The 14,424-nt window shown below is 44.0% G+C and overlaps 1 protein-coding gene across 1 annotated transcript in view; it reads left to right on the top strand.

Annotated features, from left to right (window-relative positions):
* Positions 1-14,424, top strand: part of ugcg (UDP-glucose ceramide glucosyltransferase) — a 60,786-nt gene that overhangs the window by 1,885 nt on the left and 44,477 nt on the right. Inside the window, exon 2 of the mRNA XM_084324451.1 lies at positions 6,215-6,359. Coding sequence (XP_084180577.1) covers positions 6,215-6,359 — 145 coding nt within the window. The remainder of the gene's footprint in view (positions 1-6,214; positions 6,360-14,424) is intronic.

The following is a 14,424-nucleotide window of genomic DNA, read 5'->3' as shown; positions in this document are numbered from 1 at the left end:
CTTTAACGTTATGCGGCTACATTTATTCGTTGATCGTTGTGTTTCTGTCCGTCTGTTTCTAATACATTTTCAATGACTAGTATCCCTTTGATGGACAGACAGAGTTGAGTGTGATTCAGGGTATCTGCGGAGTATTAAAAAGTATTAAATTCATAATTCGCAATTTAAGGCCTTTAAAAGGTATTAAATAGTCTTAAATTTTATTTGCACAGGTATTACATTTTTGGGGGGCAGACCAGCTGTGCATGTGTCACTGTTTCTTTCTTTTCTTTGTTGCTAGTATGGTCGTGAAATTGCCAAATTGGTATAACAAGTGGTATTAAAAAGGTCTTTAAAAATAAACCAACAGACAGTAATACATACTGTTGCTGGTCTGGACTGGTCCTCTGAGCTCCTCTCCAGTCGAGCTGTTACAGGGTTTAAATACAAAATATTGCCAAATCCTCTGCCATCGTTGTGTAACCTCCTGTGGTGCCCTTCTCTCCTTCACGTGAAGTTAAAACTACTCCTCTGTAAGTGAAAGTTAAACTTAAGCTACTCAGTACTGTGACTGCTGCACAGATCTAAGCTCTGCTGACACTTTCAGTTTAATAATGTTGTCTGACTAAGGATTGCTTAGTATTTTACAAATTAAGAGTTTTCTTATTTGATGAATGTGGCCACTGATATGTGAAAATTAACTAAATGGCTTTTATTTATTTATTTATTTAAAAAGCAAAGCGGGAGCAGTGGGACGTTAATGTACTCGATGGATGCCTGAACACCGGTTTCACTGACTAGTGACTACTGCAGCAAGCCTAACATAGACCAGGGGGGGGGGGCATACAAAATGATGATGCAAGAGTCGAGGACTGCCACATTGCTGGGGTGTGCTAACGTTAATGGCGGTAATGGCTAGAACGCATCCGCATTAAAGCCGGCTGCGTTGCATGTTGTCCTCACATGACCCACCTGACATCACAGCAGCTTGATGGATTCTGGTGGACCTTCTAGCAACGCTAGATTATAAACCTTGTTTGCCTGTAAGAGGCCACACAAACATTATATGGCCTCACAAAGTGAAGAGCACCTTCATTGTCTATGGAGCAGACTTTATACCCAATGACATCACAAATGAGTTTACTTTTGATCCTCTAGTTTTTGGATTTGGAAGAGCGATGCTCATGTTCACTAATATTTTAGACTGTCTTAGACATAACATGTATTCATTTGGGAATTATCGTTCCGCCGCTGCAATACTTGTGCAACCAACCGTTGGGTTTTTCCATCAATATGACCCATTAGTTTATAATGAAACATGCCACAACCAATACGCTTCTTAATAAATGCCTAGACATTGTAATGTTGTATTAAAGGGGAACAACAGCCATTAAAAAAAATATATATATTATTTAGTAAAAGCCTGCACTGTACTCATCGCCTGTGGATTTACCAAGAACGGGCTTCAACACCTTGTGGGGAGAGCGGCATCACCACCAGCATCCTGACAGGCAGCTCAACAAGGAAATGAACGGAGTAAGGCATGAAAGCGAGATTAGAACTTCAAATACAGGTTGAGTACTATTTTTTTGGAAGAGGAAACACTTGTAAGCCAGGACAGGTATAACTTGCATTTCTGAGTTTCGTTGTAGCCATTGATGTTTCATAAGCATACTCTGGAAAGCATTAATGGTGGAGTACACAGGCTACATCATCAGACTAGCAGTGCAGGCTGAGGCCTGTGTGTTTGGAGTACACAGGCTGCGTGAATACCAAACCCAGCCGCATTTCTCGGAGACGCTCTCTGATTGGCCGACGCCTGTTTCTACACTGGTTAAGTTTAGGCACTCTTCGAAGTTGGTTAAGGTTAGAGTTTGTCTTAGAGCGTGACGGCAAGTTCTTTCGACGGTTAAGCTTAGGCACTCTTTCGAAGTTGGTTAAGGTTAGAGTTTGTCAAGACTTAGAGCATGGCGATAGAACGCCAGGTAGTTTGCAGGCTGTTTGACGTGGAAATGGGCAAAGACACAGCTCGTCACGGATTGGGCAAACGTGTCAGTGGCCAATCGGAGAGAGTCAGTCGGTGCCAATCAGAGAGCGTCTCCGAGAAATCCGGCTGGGTTTGGTATACACGCACACAGGCTACATCAGACTAGCAGTGCAGGCAGATGGCTGTGTGGTTGGAGTACACAGGCTACATCAGACTAGCAGTGCAGACAGAGGGCTGTGTGGTTGGAGTACACAGGCTACATCAGACTAGCAGTGCAGACAGAGGGCTGTGTGGTTGGAGTACACAGGCTACATCAGACTAGCAGTGCAGGCAGAGGGCTGTGTGGTTGGAGTACACAGGCTACATCAGACTAGCAGTGCAGGCAGAGGGCTGTGTGGTTGGAGTACACAGGCTACATCAGACTAGCAGTGCAGGCAGAGGGCTGCGTGGTTGGAGTACACACTACAGGCTACATCAGACTAGCAGTGCAGACAGAGGGCTGTGTGGTTGGAGTACACAGGCTACATCAGACTAGCAGTGCAGGCAGAGGGCTGTGTGGTTGGAGTACACAGGCTACATCAGACTAGCAGTGCAGGCAGAGGGCTGTGTGGTTGGAGTACACAGGCTACATCAGACTAGCAGTGCAGGCAGAGGGCTGCGTGGTTGGAGTACACAGGCTACATCAGACTAGCAGTGCAGACAGAGGGCTGTGTGGTTGGAGTACACAGGCTACATCAGACTAGCAGTGCAGGCAGAGGGCTGCGTGGTTGGAGTACACAGGCTACATCAGACTAGCAGTGCAGGCAGAGGGCTGTGTGGTTGGAGTACACAGGCTACATCAGACTAGCAGTGCAGGCAGAGGGCTGTGTGGTTGGAGTACACAGGCTACATCAGACTAGCAGTGCAGGCAGAGGGCTGCGTGGTTGGAGTACACAGGCTACATCAGACTAGCAGTGCAGACAGAGGGCTGCGTGGTTGGAGTACACAGGCTACATCAGACTAGCAGTGCAGGCAGAGGGCTGTGTGGTTGGAGTACACAGGCTACATCAGACTAGCAGTGCAGGCAGAGGCAGAGGGCTGCGTGGTTGGAGTACACAGGCTACATCAGACTAGCAGTGCAGACAGAGGGCTGTGTGGTTGGAGTACACAGGCTATATCAGACTAGTGGTCAATTTGGCCAATTCGCTTTTTGTTAACAAGTAATTTTGAGTCAGGAAATTGAGGGAGTAACTGCTCAATGCATCAAGCCGTGCAGTAAAACGAGGCCTGCTTGCACTGATGCTCTAACTCTGGTGGTAAACTCACAAAATCAATGGACACTGGAAAACAAACAAACTCAAATATGTAAGATATACCTGCCCTATAGCTTAGAATATTTTGATCTTTTCACCTCTGCCTATTATTGTATATGTATTTAAAGTTTTAATTTCACTGTAAAGTATGCGCTCCATTAATTTCCTTTCAACCTTTTGTTGAGCTGCCTCAGCCTGCCTGGTTGAAGGTTTTGAATCGTGTTCTTTATGAATGCAGAGGCACGAGGGGCTTTCTTTCTAACATGTTGTATATTTACCCCTAAATGATTCCCCGGTTGAGACCCAGTAGCTCTGTAATGAGCGCATGCTGTTTGTGGTGCTAAGATTTCAGTGATATGTGGAGAGGAGACTAGAGGTGGGAGGGTGGCGGGGGGGCAAGACGTTATGAAACAGTCCCCTCTAAGCAGTAACTGAAATGGATCTAGGACCTAGTCAGTCTAAGCCAGTGTCTCCAACAGTCACGGTTGGGGTTAGTCGGTGCTAATCCTACACCCCCCAGCCTTGTGTGATAAGCAGTAGGGTGATGGCCATCTATAGGGCTTTCTCGGACTAAAGACATTCTTAGTTGACTTTAAAATAGTCACAGGACTCAGAGCAGAAGGACTCCTTTTAAAATGTACTGTTTGCCTGAGATGTGAGTGTAATCTTTGGGAAATAACACATTAATTCATGTCACGGATAGTAGGTGAGAACCCAAGCGCTGGGACATACACAAGGCAGGCAGGTAGTAGGGAAAAACCCCAAGATGGGGTGTGTTTATTTTAGCAAGCAGGCCGGGCTGGCGAAAGGATGAGAAGCGAACGCTAATGGAGGGGGGGGGGGGGGGGTGGAGCTGGCTACAGCAGGGCTCCAGAGTCGGGGCAGGCAGGAGGTGGGGGGGGGGGGGGTGGTTAGAGCTGGCTATGGCAGGGCTCCAGAGTCGGGGCAGGCAGGAGGAGGGGGGTGGGTAGAGCTGGCTATGGCAGGGCTCCAGAGTTGGGGCAGGCAGGAGGAGGGGGGGTGGGTAGAGCTGGCTATGGCAGGGCTCCAGAGTCGGGCAGGCAGGACGGGGGGGGGGGGGGGTAGAGCTGACTATGGCAGGGCTCCAGAGTCGGGGCAGGCCGGCAGGAGACCCGTGTCTACGATCTGGCGACCACCTCCAGTCAGACTGTTCCCTGACTCACACAAACAGGCACCGGTCTGAGTCTTCCGTCAACAACATTTGGGCTAACGAGTTATGCACATGAATCTAGGTGGAGTTAAATAAATGGAGAATTAAAGTAGCCTCCGAGCTCCGCTGTCCAGTTCAGCACCATGGACCACCCCCCCACATACACACACATACAGTACACACACACACACACACACACACACACACACACACACACACACACACACACACACACACACACAGACACACACACACACACACACACACACAGCAGCAGCTCCACTACACAAACAGAGAGCACATTGGGGACTGGGTTCAAGCAGGCTATTTGGCCCACTCTGGAATTGTTTATTATTATTATGACCGGAAAGTCTAAATATTTTGGACTTCAATAGATTCTCCCCGTAAAAAAAAAAGACTGTAATTACCGGTTGACGGAAACCATGCATCTAGTAGGAACTGATAGTGAGAGGAATGATACTGGGAAAGAAGCCAGATCATATTAGGACTGGGAAAGAAGCCATATCCTCATTCTCAACACATTTTAAACACTTCTCAGCACCACCTTATCACAGAACCTTCAGGAGAAGAGAACCATGCCCAGAATGAATGTGTACATATGATGATAGTAGGGCTCCTCGATTATGGCACATTTTCACGATTATTTTGATTGATATTGAAATCCAGATTATTAAACCCGATTTCTCATTGATTTGAGAACATCATTCTTTACTTTTCTTCTCAACCAAAGGCTGTCTTTCTGTCCTCTTCTACAAGTTACCAAAGTCGAGACGTTTCCAAATACTGTAACTGTAGAAACGTGCTGTGGCTCCCTCCTCACCTCTCAACACAAGCTGAAACTACTGCAAGAAACTGGGGGTTAGGGGGGGCACCGCTGTGAAGGAAGTATGCGCTGCATTTACAACACAAGACAAAATGAGAGCAATGTGGCACAATAATCGTTATCTCGATTATCTTGTTTTCATGGTCGCGGAAAGAAATCGCTATTTGAAACTGGATTAAATGCCCGGCTCTTAACTCATTGGGCGCCAAAAACGAGTATACTCGTGTTTTGTCACCAACGCTTGAACGCCAAAAACGAGTTTTCTCGAGTTTCCTTTGATCCCCATTCTAAACACACACTAACCCCCCTTGATGATTTTGTGAAGACGGATATATATATATATATATATATGGTATATACCTTTTGATTTGGAAATATTTGGAGTTTCAGGCGAGCAACCCGAACGATTTGGGCATAATGCATATAACACGTCATATCTCGCAATCTAGGAAAAAAGACTGGATTATTTTGGAAAGGGGCGATGTTTAGCATGGAATAGCGCACAAACTAAAGTATGTAGAAATGAAGTGGTTAGTCAGTGTTGGACTATAAACAATGCCTGTCAAATGAAATGAGCCATACTATTGTCTCCATAGCTATAATACAGAACACACGATGGATCCGCAAACATTGCTAAAATGCTCAATAACGCTGGCGCCATTGAGTAGAGATGGGAAAACAGCGTCGCGGTCAATGAGTTAACACATAGCCTTCATCTTAACCATTTAAAGGGAAGACCTTTCTTTGACATCCATGCTAGAAAGATGGGAAAGACTTGGCTCATGTAAACACTGGAGGAACTGCCCGTAATTTGAGCCATGGTGGGACCTGAAAGTTGCAAAGCTCAGCAAGTCCTGCCCTTCAAGAAACAATATGTAGGCAATTTACTGAACACATAAATAATAGTGTGTGTGTGTGTGTGTGTGTGTGTGTGTGTGTAGCCGTCTCCATCTCAATAAGAAGACCAGTGAGACCAAGCAGCCGTACTGTAAGCTGTCTGGGGTCTCTCTGCTGAAGCCACTGAAGGGAGTCGACACAAACCTCATCAACAACCTGGAGACCTTCTTTGAATTGGACTACCCTAAGGTAACACACACACGCACGCACGCACACGCACACGCACACACACACGGGACTACCCCAAGGTAACACACACATGTCTACGCCAAGCTATAGCTACCTATTAACACTTTGATTGCCTAATCGTTTTTTTTAATTAGCGATCTGAAATCATATTTCATCAACCAAGTCTACCATTGGAAATCCAACCACTCCAGGCACTCAGATGTGAAAAAAGCGCCCCCTATCGTCTCCCAGATGGTAATTCACCCTTTTGGATTGAACTCAATGAAAATGAATGAGAAAAAAAATCCCTGACTCCACATTTTACTTCTCACTCACGCAGTCGGGGTTGATCAACTCCACTAGTGAGCCTCAGAGCAGCGGAGATTATGTGTTTTTACAGTATACACGGTGAATCAATAAAAAGATAGATTTTTTCGAATGGCGATCAGGAATTGGAATAATCCATTTGGATACCATCTGATCTCAGGTAAGGAATCTATGTTACCAGTATTAGGATAATCAGACTCGTTTTCACAGAGATATAAGCTTTTATGTGATTATGTGATATTGCTGTTTCACTGTGCGAGCGGTCAGGAAATAGGAGAATCGATTTTCAACTCGCGGCACGAGCGTGCATGCGCACACATATACTATCGATAATCTAGCGTTTATTTGAAAACTATTCATAATAGGCCGAACAATGACAACGTTCTAGAATATTCCAGTAAAAGGCGATTATCATGGAATGTGTTATATTTTCCGTGAAAACGAGTGATTTTCAAAATGCTAGAAAACGGAAATGAAGCGATAAAAAAACAATCTGCTATGACAATGTTGACTGGAAAATTAGTCTTTGATAAGCGACGGGCAGATTAGACACATAGTTTAAAACATAGATTAGGCGATATTAACGTTAACATTGAAGTGGCCCTGGGCATTCAAGGAGGTAAAAAGGAATTAACCTTGGGCTATCAAAGTGTTAAGTAATTAACCATATCTGTTATTTTTAGGCTAATAACGTAGCTTTATTTTCTTTTAAACAAATGTTTGTCCCTCCTTAACATTGCAGGGACTTAGGAAGGCTATAGCAACATAACAGCCTGTGGCTTTAGATACCAGTTTCTCCGGAATAACTTTGCAATTGGGGATGTCATAAAATATCAATATATAGATTTTCGATTGGCATGTTGTTTTATCAATATAGTCTTGGAATATGGCTGTATGGGGTTGACATTATGATGAATATATATTGTTTTCCCACCTATTATTACTTAATACGTTCTAACAATGTTGAATACATATTTAACAGCAATAGTCTGCTATAATGGCTGCCTTAAACAACCCAAACATTTTCTTCACTGTGGCAAAGGCATCCTCAGTCGGTGACTGCTTTGAATGATCCCCGGAGTTGTTTTTCCATCAGCACGACCCTGTGGCACTCATTCCGCACCAGGGCTGTCCTGCTTTAAATAAATCCTCTTAATCCACTAATAGTGATAGAAGTTTGTCAACTAATCGACGAGTCGATTTCATTGAAAAATCTGTAATTTTTTTGTCTCCCACATATGGTAATGCAGAAATACCTCCTTTTAAGACATGCTCATCATTTCTCAGGAAATTGGAAACGGTGGTCGGCTCTTGATCGACTAAGACCAAATCGACCGATCAATCGACAACTTGACTGCAAGGGGACAGCCTTATGCTCTGTTGGGGGCTCATTCTATTCTTTGAGTCACCTGTTGGGTTCCCACCTAGTCATTGAGGCTGATCTGCCAATCTATTATCTGGCTGCTGATGCACAGCGTTCCTTGTCAGTTTCTGCTCGTAACATTTCTTTCATATTTTAGTATCGCATTCTTTTATTTGTGCTCACTGTGTCTTACCACATCATTAGGATGCATTGCACAGTGTTACTCATCTCTCTCTCTCTCTCTCTCTCTCTCTCTCTCTCTCTCTCTCTCTCTCTCTCTCTCTCTCTCTCTCTCTCTCTCTCTCTCTCTCTCTCCTTGCTCGCTCGCTCGCTCTTTCTCTGGAGCTGCCCACAGTATAACCTCAGTATGCTCCTCACTGAAGGGCACCATAGGTGGTGTAGTTGAAGATAGCGTGGCATGCTCTTGTGTTATAGCCCTGTTTCCACCTGGCATTAAGATCCAATCTGGGTGATCGGATCACAAGTGGACAGCTCTGAGTACAGGTGGGAACGCACCCAAAACGCATTGAGATCACAAGTGGACAGCTCTAAGTACAGGTGGGAACGCACCCAAAACGCATTGAGATCACAGGTGGACAGCTCTAAGTACAGGTGGGAACGCACCCAAAACGCATTGAGATCACAAGTGGACAGCTCTAAGTACAGGTGGGAACGCACCCAAAACGCATTGAGATCCGATCGCTCGGACCACATTCAGAGGTGGCCTAGGGCCGCATGTGGCCACATCCTGTTTGCGGCGTACGTATTATGCAAATTTGTCCTGGGCCACATTGAAGGACTGCCTTTTTCTGTATAATTCTATGCTGTTCTCTCCCTTTCTTGCTCCTTTTTCTCATCACCAGTTGGATCTCAAATTGCGCAAGCTGGCTTTATCTGCTGAATGTCAAAACCTTTCTAAACGTCCATAATACAGCAGGCTATGTATATCGGGGCTGCCACGTTTTCAAACGTTCATGTTGGAAGGAATCCAAAGTGAAATAGTTGTTGTGTTATCTGAATGTGGGCTCTCTGCGCCCCTTCGGCAGCCCAGGCTGTAAATAATATTATACACTGCTCACATGAAGGAGGCACCGCCATAGTTAGGTATACTTATTCACTGGCTACATTCACCTGCAATGACGCAATGCAACTTGTGTTCTTCCTTGTGAGAAGGACTTGATTACGCTGCAATTAGGCCATACATAGAAAGGAATTGCCAAGCATTTCCCTCCTGTCATTAAAACTCCAGTCTTCTGTGTGCTGCCTTGGTTCAACGTTCCTGAAAGTTGTCCAATATCCTCTCCAAAGTGTTGCTTGGCAGGCAGTTCTTTTAATTGCGGTATAGCTTGACTTGGAATCATATCCCAGTGTCCCGTCAATCTCCTCCAAGAAAAGGCTGAAAGTAGGACTGTCCTCTAACAGAGTCTATGACTCCTTTTAAGACATGCTCATCATTTCTCAGGAAATTGGAAACGGTGGTCGGCTCTTGATCGACTAAGACCAAATCGACCGATCAGTCGACAACTTGACTGCAAGGGGACAGCCTTATGCTCTGTTGGGGGCTCATTCTATTCTTTGAGTCACCTGTTGGGTTCCCACCTAGTCATTGAGGCTGATCTGCCAATCTATTATCTGGCTGCTGATGCACAGCGTTCCTTGTCAGTTTCTGCTCGTAACATTTTAGTATCGCATTATTTTATTTGTGCTCACTGTGTCTTACCACATCATTAGGATGCATTGCACAGTGTTACTCATCTCTCTCTCTCTCTCTCTCTCTCTCTCTCTCTCTCTCTCTCTCTCTCTCTCTACTTTTTTTAGTTTATGACAATAGACAAACTTTATTGTCTTCCACTCAAATTGGATGCGCACACATCACATGTGCATAAAAATAAATGGAAAGGAGCTGTCAAGAGTGGTGTCCACAAAATTCCTGGGGGTCGTCATCGATGAGTCACTCAATTTCAAATGCCACATAAAATATCTACAAACAAAACTGTCCAAATATGTTGGCTTATTCTGCAAAATATGTCATTTTCTTCCCTTGCCTGCCCTTCTCACTCTATATAAAACCTTGTATGAACCCCTCATTAATTACTGTAATGTCATATGGTGCAACACTTACCCCAGCCATCTCAAGAAACTTGAAAGCTTACAAAAGAAAATACTACGAGTACTATCATGGTCCGGGTATAAAGCGCCCTCACAACCTCTGTTCCATGGCTTTGGTCTCCTGAGGCTCGCTGAATTTAACATTCATCAAAACGCATCAATTATGTATCAAGTTGTCAACAACATGAATCACAGACTGTCTGAGCTTGTCCCAGTCTGCCAACCACTGCACATCCATAACACAAGAAATAGGCATCTTATATTTGGCAAGAGGAGAAGGCAAAATTGTGCTAGCCTAAGCATAGCATGCAGGGGTCCACAGATCTGGAACAAGCTTGACGAGAATCTGAAAATGACTAAATCCTTTAAAACATTAAAAAAATCACTGAAAGAAGAACTGCTTAAATCATATCTAATTAAAATTATAACTTAGGAATATAAATTGTCTGTATTATGTATCTATGTTATATGTCAGTTAGTAGGTAGGTGTGTAAACCTACCCACGTTGTATGTTTTGTTTTTGTTTATTGTTTTGTTGTTTATATTCTGTTTATATTTGTGTTCAGGCTCCCTCCAAAAGCTTTAAATAGCTTCTTGGGAGACCTGGCACATGCACACAATTGCGACGTTGTTGTATCACATGAGGATATTTACATGTAATGTATCGTGTGTGTGTGTGTGTGTGTGTGTGTGTGAATAAAAATGTATTAATTCAATTCATTCATTCATTCATTCATAGTGCAAAGCTGTCCTCTAGAGAGAGAGAATATCATAACTGGCCAGTGGGTTAGTGTGATGCCTCAAGATAAGATGTATCTTTATTAGGGATGTCCGATATTATCGGCCTACCGATATTATCGGCAGATATTGGCATTAAAATGTGATATTGGAAAATATCGGTATCGGTTTTCAAAGAAAATTATTTTACCCAAGCAAGTAAGAACAAATTCTGATTTTATTTATTGTCAAAAGTATGCATAATGTTGTGTTAATTCCACAACAAGAGATATGTAATGTTAATTACCTGAAATTATTCCATTTTTTGGGGGGGGGGAAACCCTGCATATATCGGTATCGGAAATTAAGAGTTGGACAATATCGGTATATCGGTATCGGTAAAAAAGCCAATATCGAGCATCCCTAATCTTTATGGATCCCCTTGGGGAAATTCAGGGGTCATGGCAGCACAGGGGAGGAAGATGGGAGGTACAGACATGAATGAATGAAAACTTTATTTAACAGATTGCAGAATGGGTACAATACAGTACGGCTCAATACACACAATTGTTAACTCATTTAGAGCCATGCCCCTTTGACCATATTAGGGCTAGCGTGCCAGTAAGGAAGTCAATGGGAGGTCGGGGAAATTTGCGAACGCCTAAACTATATCTTAAATTATGGCTATGGGTCTAAAACACCCCTCGCTTATCAATGACTTGCTTGCAGTCAACATGTACGAAACGGATTGTTTTTTCATTGGTACATTTCCGTTTTATACCGTTTTGAATACGAGTATAGTTTTGGAGATTTTGGAGAATTCCAGAGAAATTCCACGATAATAGCCCTTTACTGGAATACACAAAACATGTTGTAATTTTTCGGCTGATTTATGAATAGTTTTCAAATAAATGCTAGATTATCGATAGTATATGTGTACTTACTGTATGCACGCTAGAGAAGCGGGCTGAAAAATCGATTATCCATGCCGTGGATACGGCTAACGTTACGCACACACACACACGCTGCGATGGCGGAGAAAAAAACATCTGATTACCCCAAGACTGGTAAAATAGAGTCCTTACCTCACATCAGATGTTCTGCAAAAAGATTAATCCAATTCCTGATCGCCATTCCAAATATTGATCGCGTTTATTGATCCAACGTTATAGCACCAAAACACATAATCGACGCTGCTCCCAGTGGGGGGACTCAATGCAATAGTACCCAGCTGCATGCCCGAGAAGTAAAACCTGGACCGGACTTATTTTTTTGATGCACAGTCGCACCCAATCCAATGATGTGCAATACCATCCGGGAGACGATAGGCGGTGGTATTTGCCCTTTTCGAGCTTTGACCCATTCCCAATGATAACGTCAGGCTGGATGGATGAAAAATGTATGGATATTGCTAATAAAAGAAATAACGATTAAAACCCGAGTTTTCTCGGGTCTTGGCACTCGACGCATGGCGAGTTAACCCGACTATCATCGTGGTTGGCACTGAATGGGTTAAGGGGATGCAGACCAGAGAAAGACGTTTGTCTTGTTTACATCAGGGTCCCCCATTTTCAATTCATAGTGACATTTATGACATACACAACATACATGACATCATGACATAGGGACATACATGACATACAGGTAGGGATGTCCGATATTATCGGCCTACCGATATTATCGGCCGATATTGGCATTAAAATGTGATATCGGAAAATATCGGTTTTCCAAAAAAATTAAGAAATTAATTTTTTTTATTATTTTTTTTACATTTCTATAACCTTTATTTACCCAGGCAAGCAAGTAAGAACAAATTCTGGTTTTATTTATTGTCAAAAGTATGCATAATGTTGTGTTAATTCCACAATAAGAGATATGTAATGTTAATTACCTGAAATTATTCCGGTTTTTGGGGGGGGGGGGGGGGGAGAGAACCCTGCATATATCGGTATCTGTTGATATTGGTATCGGAAATTAAGAGTTGGACAATATCAGTATATCGGTATCGGTAAAAAAGCCAATATCGAGCATCCCTACATACAGGTATATAGTACTGTTACATTTGTCACATATACGATATGCAAATATACAGTACTGTTACCCAGAGATCCTAACAGTAAATATATACATATGATGAGTAGGACACTGTACATTAGGAGGGGGTGGGTAGGTGGGAGAAAATATATACATACGGTGGGGAGGATACTGTCCATTAGGGGGGGGGGGGGCCTATTCTTTAATCCCAGCCCAAGAGTGCTTCCGAGTGCTTCCGCGTTTTCCCTGATTGGCCGCGACAACGCCTAGCATGCCCCGCGGCAGCGGTGCATAGGTTGCCGCGGCATTATGCAGCCGTAATCCCCCCTGTTTTTTTTTCTTTTTTTTTTCTCCTTTTTCCTCTGATTTTCTCCCATCCCAATGTTAGTCGTTATGCCAATTCCCAATCCCCTTCCTGGTCGCTGCGCACTTACCCCCCACAGTCGGTCTGGGAGAGTGGAGGCTACCACGTGCTTCCTCCGACACACGTCCAGCCAATCAACCGCTTCTTTTCACCTGGCAGCGCGGATTCTCACTGAGAGGGCGTAGTGTGTGGAAGGATCACACTATCCCACTTAGATCCTATCCGCGCTTAGCAGGCGCCCCGACCGAACTGTAGGAGTCGCTGTTTACAACGACCCGGACCCACCCCGCCAGCTTCTCCCACCCTCTAATACTGCCAATTGTATTAGTGTGAACGGCCAGCCAAGCTGGTGACAACCCCGGAGCTGTGAGCTGGATTCGAACAGGCGAATCCAGCCGCTCCGGGGTTGGTGACGAACGCAATCTCCGTTACGCCAGCTGACCGCCCCGTAATCCCCCCTGTTTTAACATCGACGGTTAGCTCAACTCGTTCGCCGCCTTGCTGTGGAGCCTGCAGTGCGTTGGTGACCAGTTCGAATCACTTAAATTTTGTATTTTTATTTTTTTTACGTTTAATTAATTTATCATCTCTCTATATAAACGTGCATTCTTTCGGAGTTGGTTAAGGTTAAGTTTAGGCATTCTTTCGGAGTTGGTTATGGTTAGGGTTAAGTTTAGGCATTCTTTCGGAGTTGGTTAGGGTTAAGTTTAGGCATTCTTTCGGAGTTGGTTAAGGTTAGGGTTACGTTTAGGCATTCTTTCGGAGTTGGTTAAAGGGGAACTCCAACATTTTGGGAAATTAGCTTATTTAACATCTTCCCTGGAGTTAGACAAGAAGATACATACCTTTTTTGTCTCTGCATGCATTTTAGCTTTGGGAATAGACGCTCCGTTAGCATAGCTTAGCTTCATCACTGGAAGTGAGGCAGGACAGTAGCCTTACAGTGTATTGCAAGGTCTGACATTGACCAAATTTGATATGCATGACCTTGGTGGGCTCTAGGTCAACTCCTGAAAAGGGGGTCAATGTCAGACCTTGCAATCAAAAGTTAGGGGACGCACTGAAATTATGGCAAGGGTTATTAGCCCCCTAACTTTTGATTGCAAAGTCTGACATTGACTCTCTCTCTCTCTCTCTCTCTCTCTCTCTCTCTCTCTCTCTCTCTCTCTCGC

The sequence above is a fragment of the Notolepis coatsorum genome, assembly GCF_963971535.1.
Source record: "Notolepis coatsorum genome assembly, chromosome: 11".
Lineage (NCBI taxonomy): Eukaryota > Metazoa > Chordata > Actinopteri > Aulopiformes > Paralepididae > Notolepis > Notolepis coatsorum.
The sequence above is the reverse complement of the archived record's forward strand: the minus strand, read 5'-3'. Positions and strand labels throughout refer to the sequence as shown.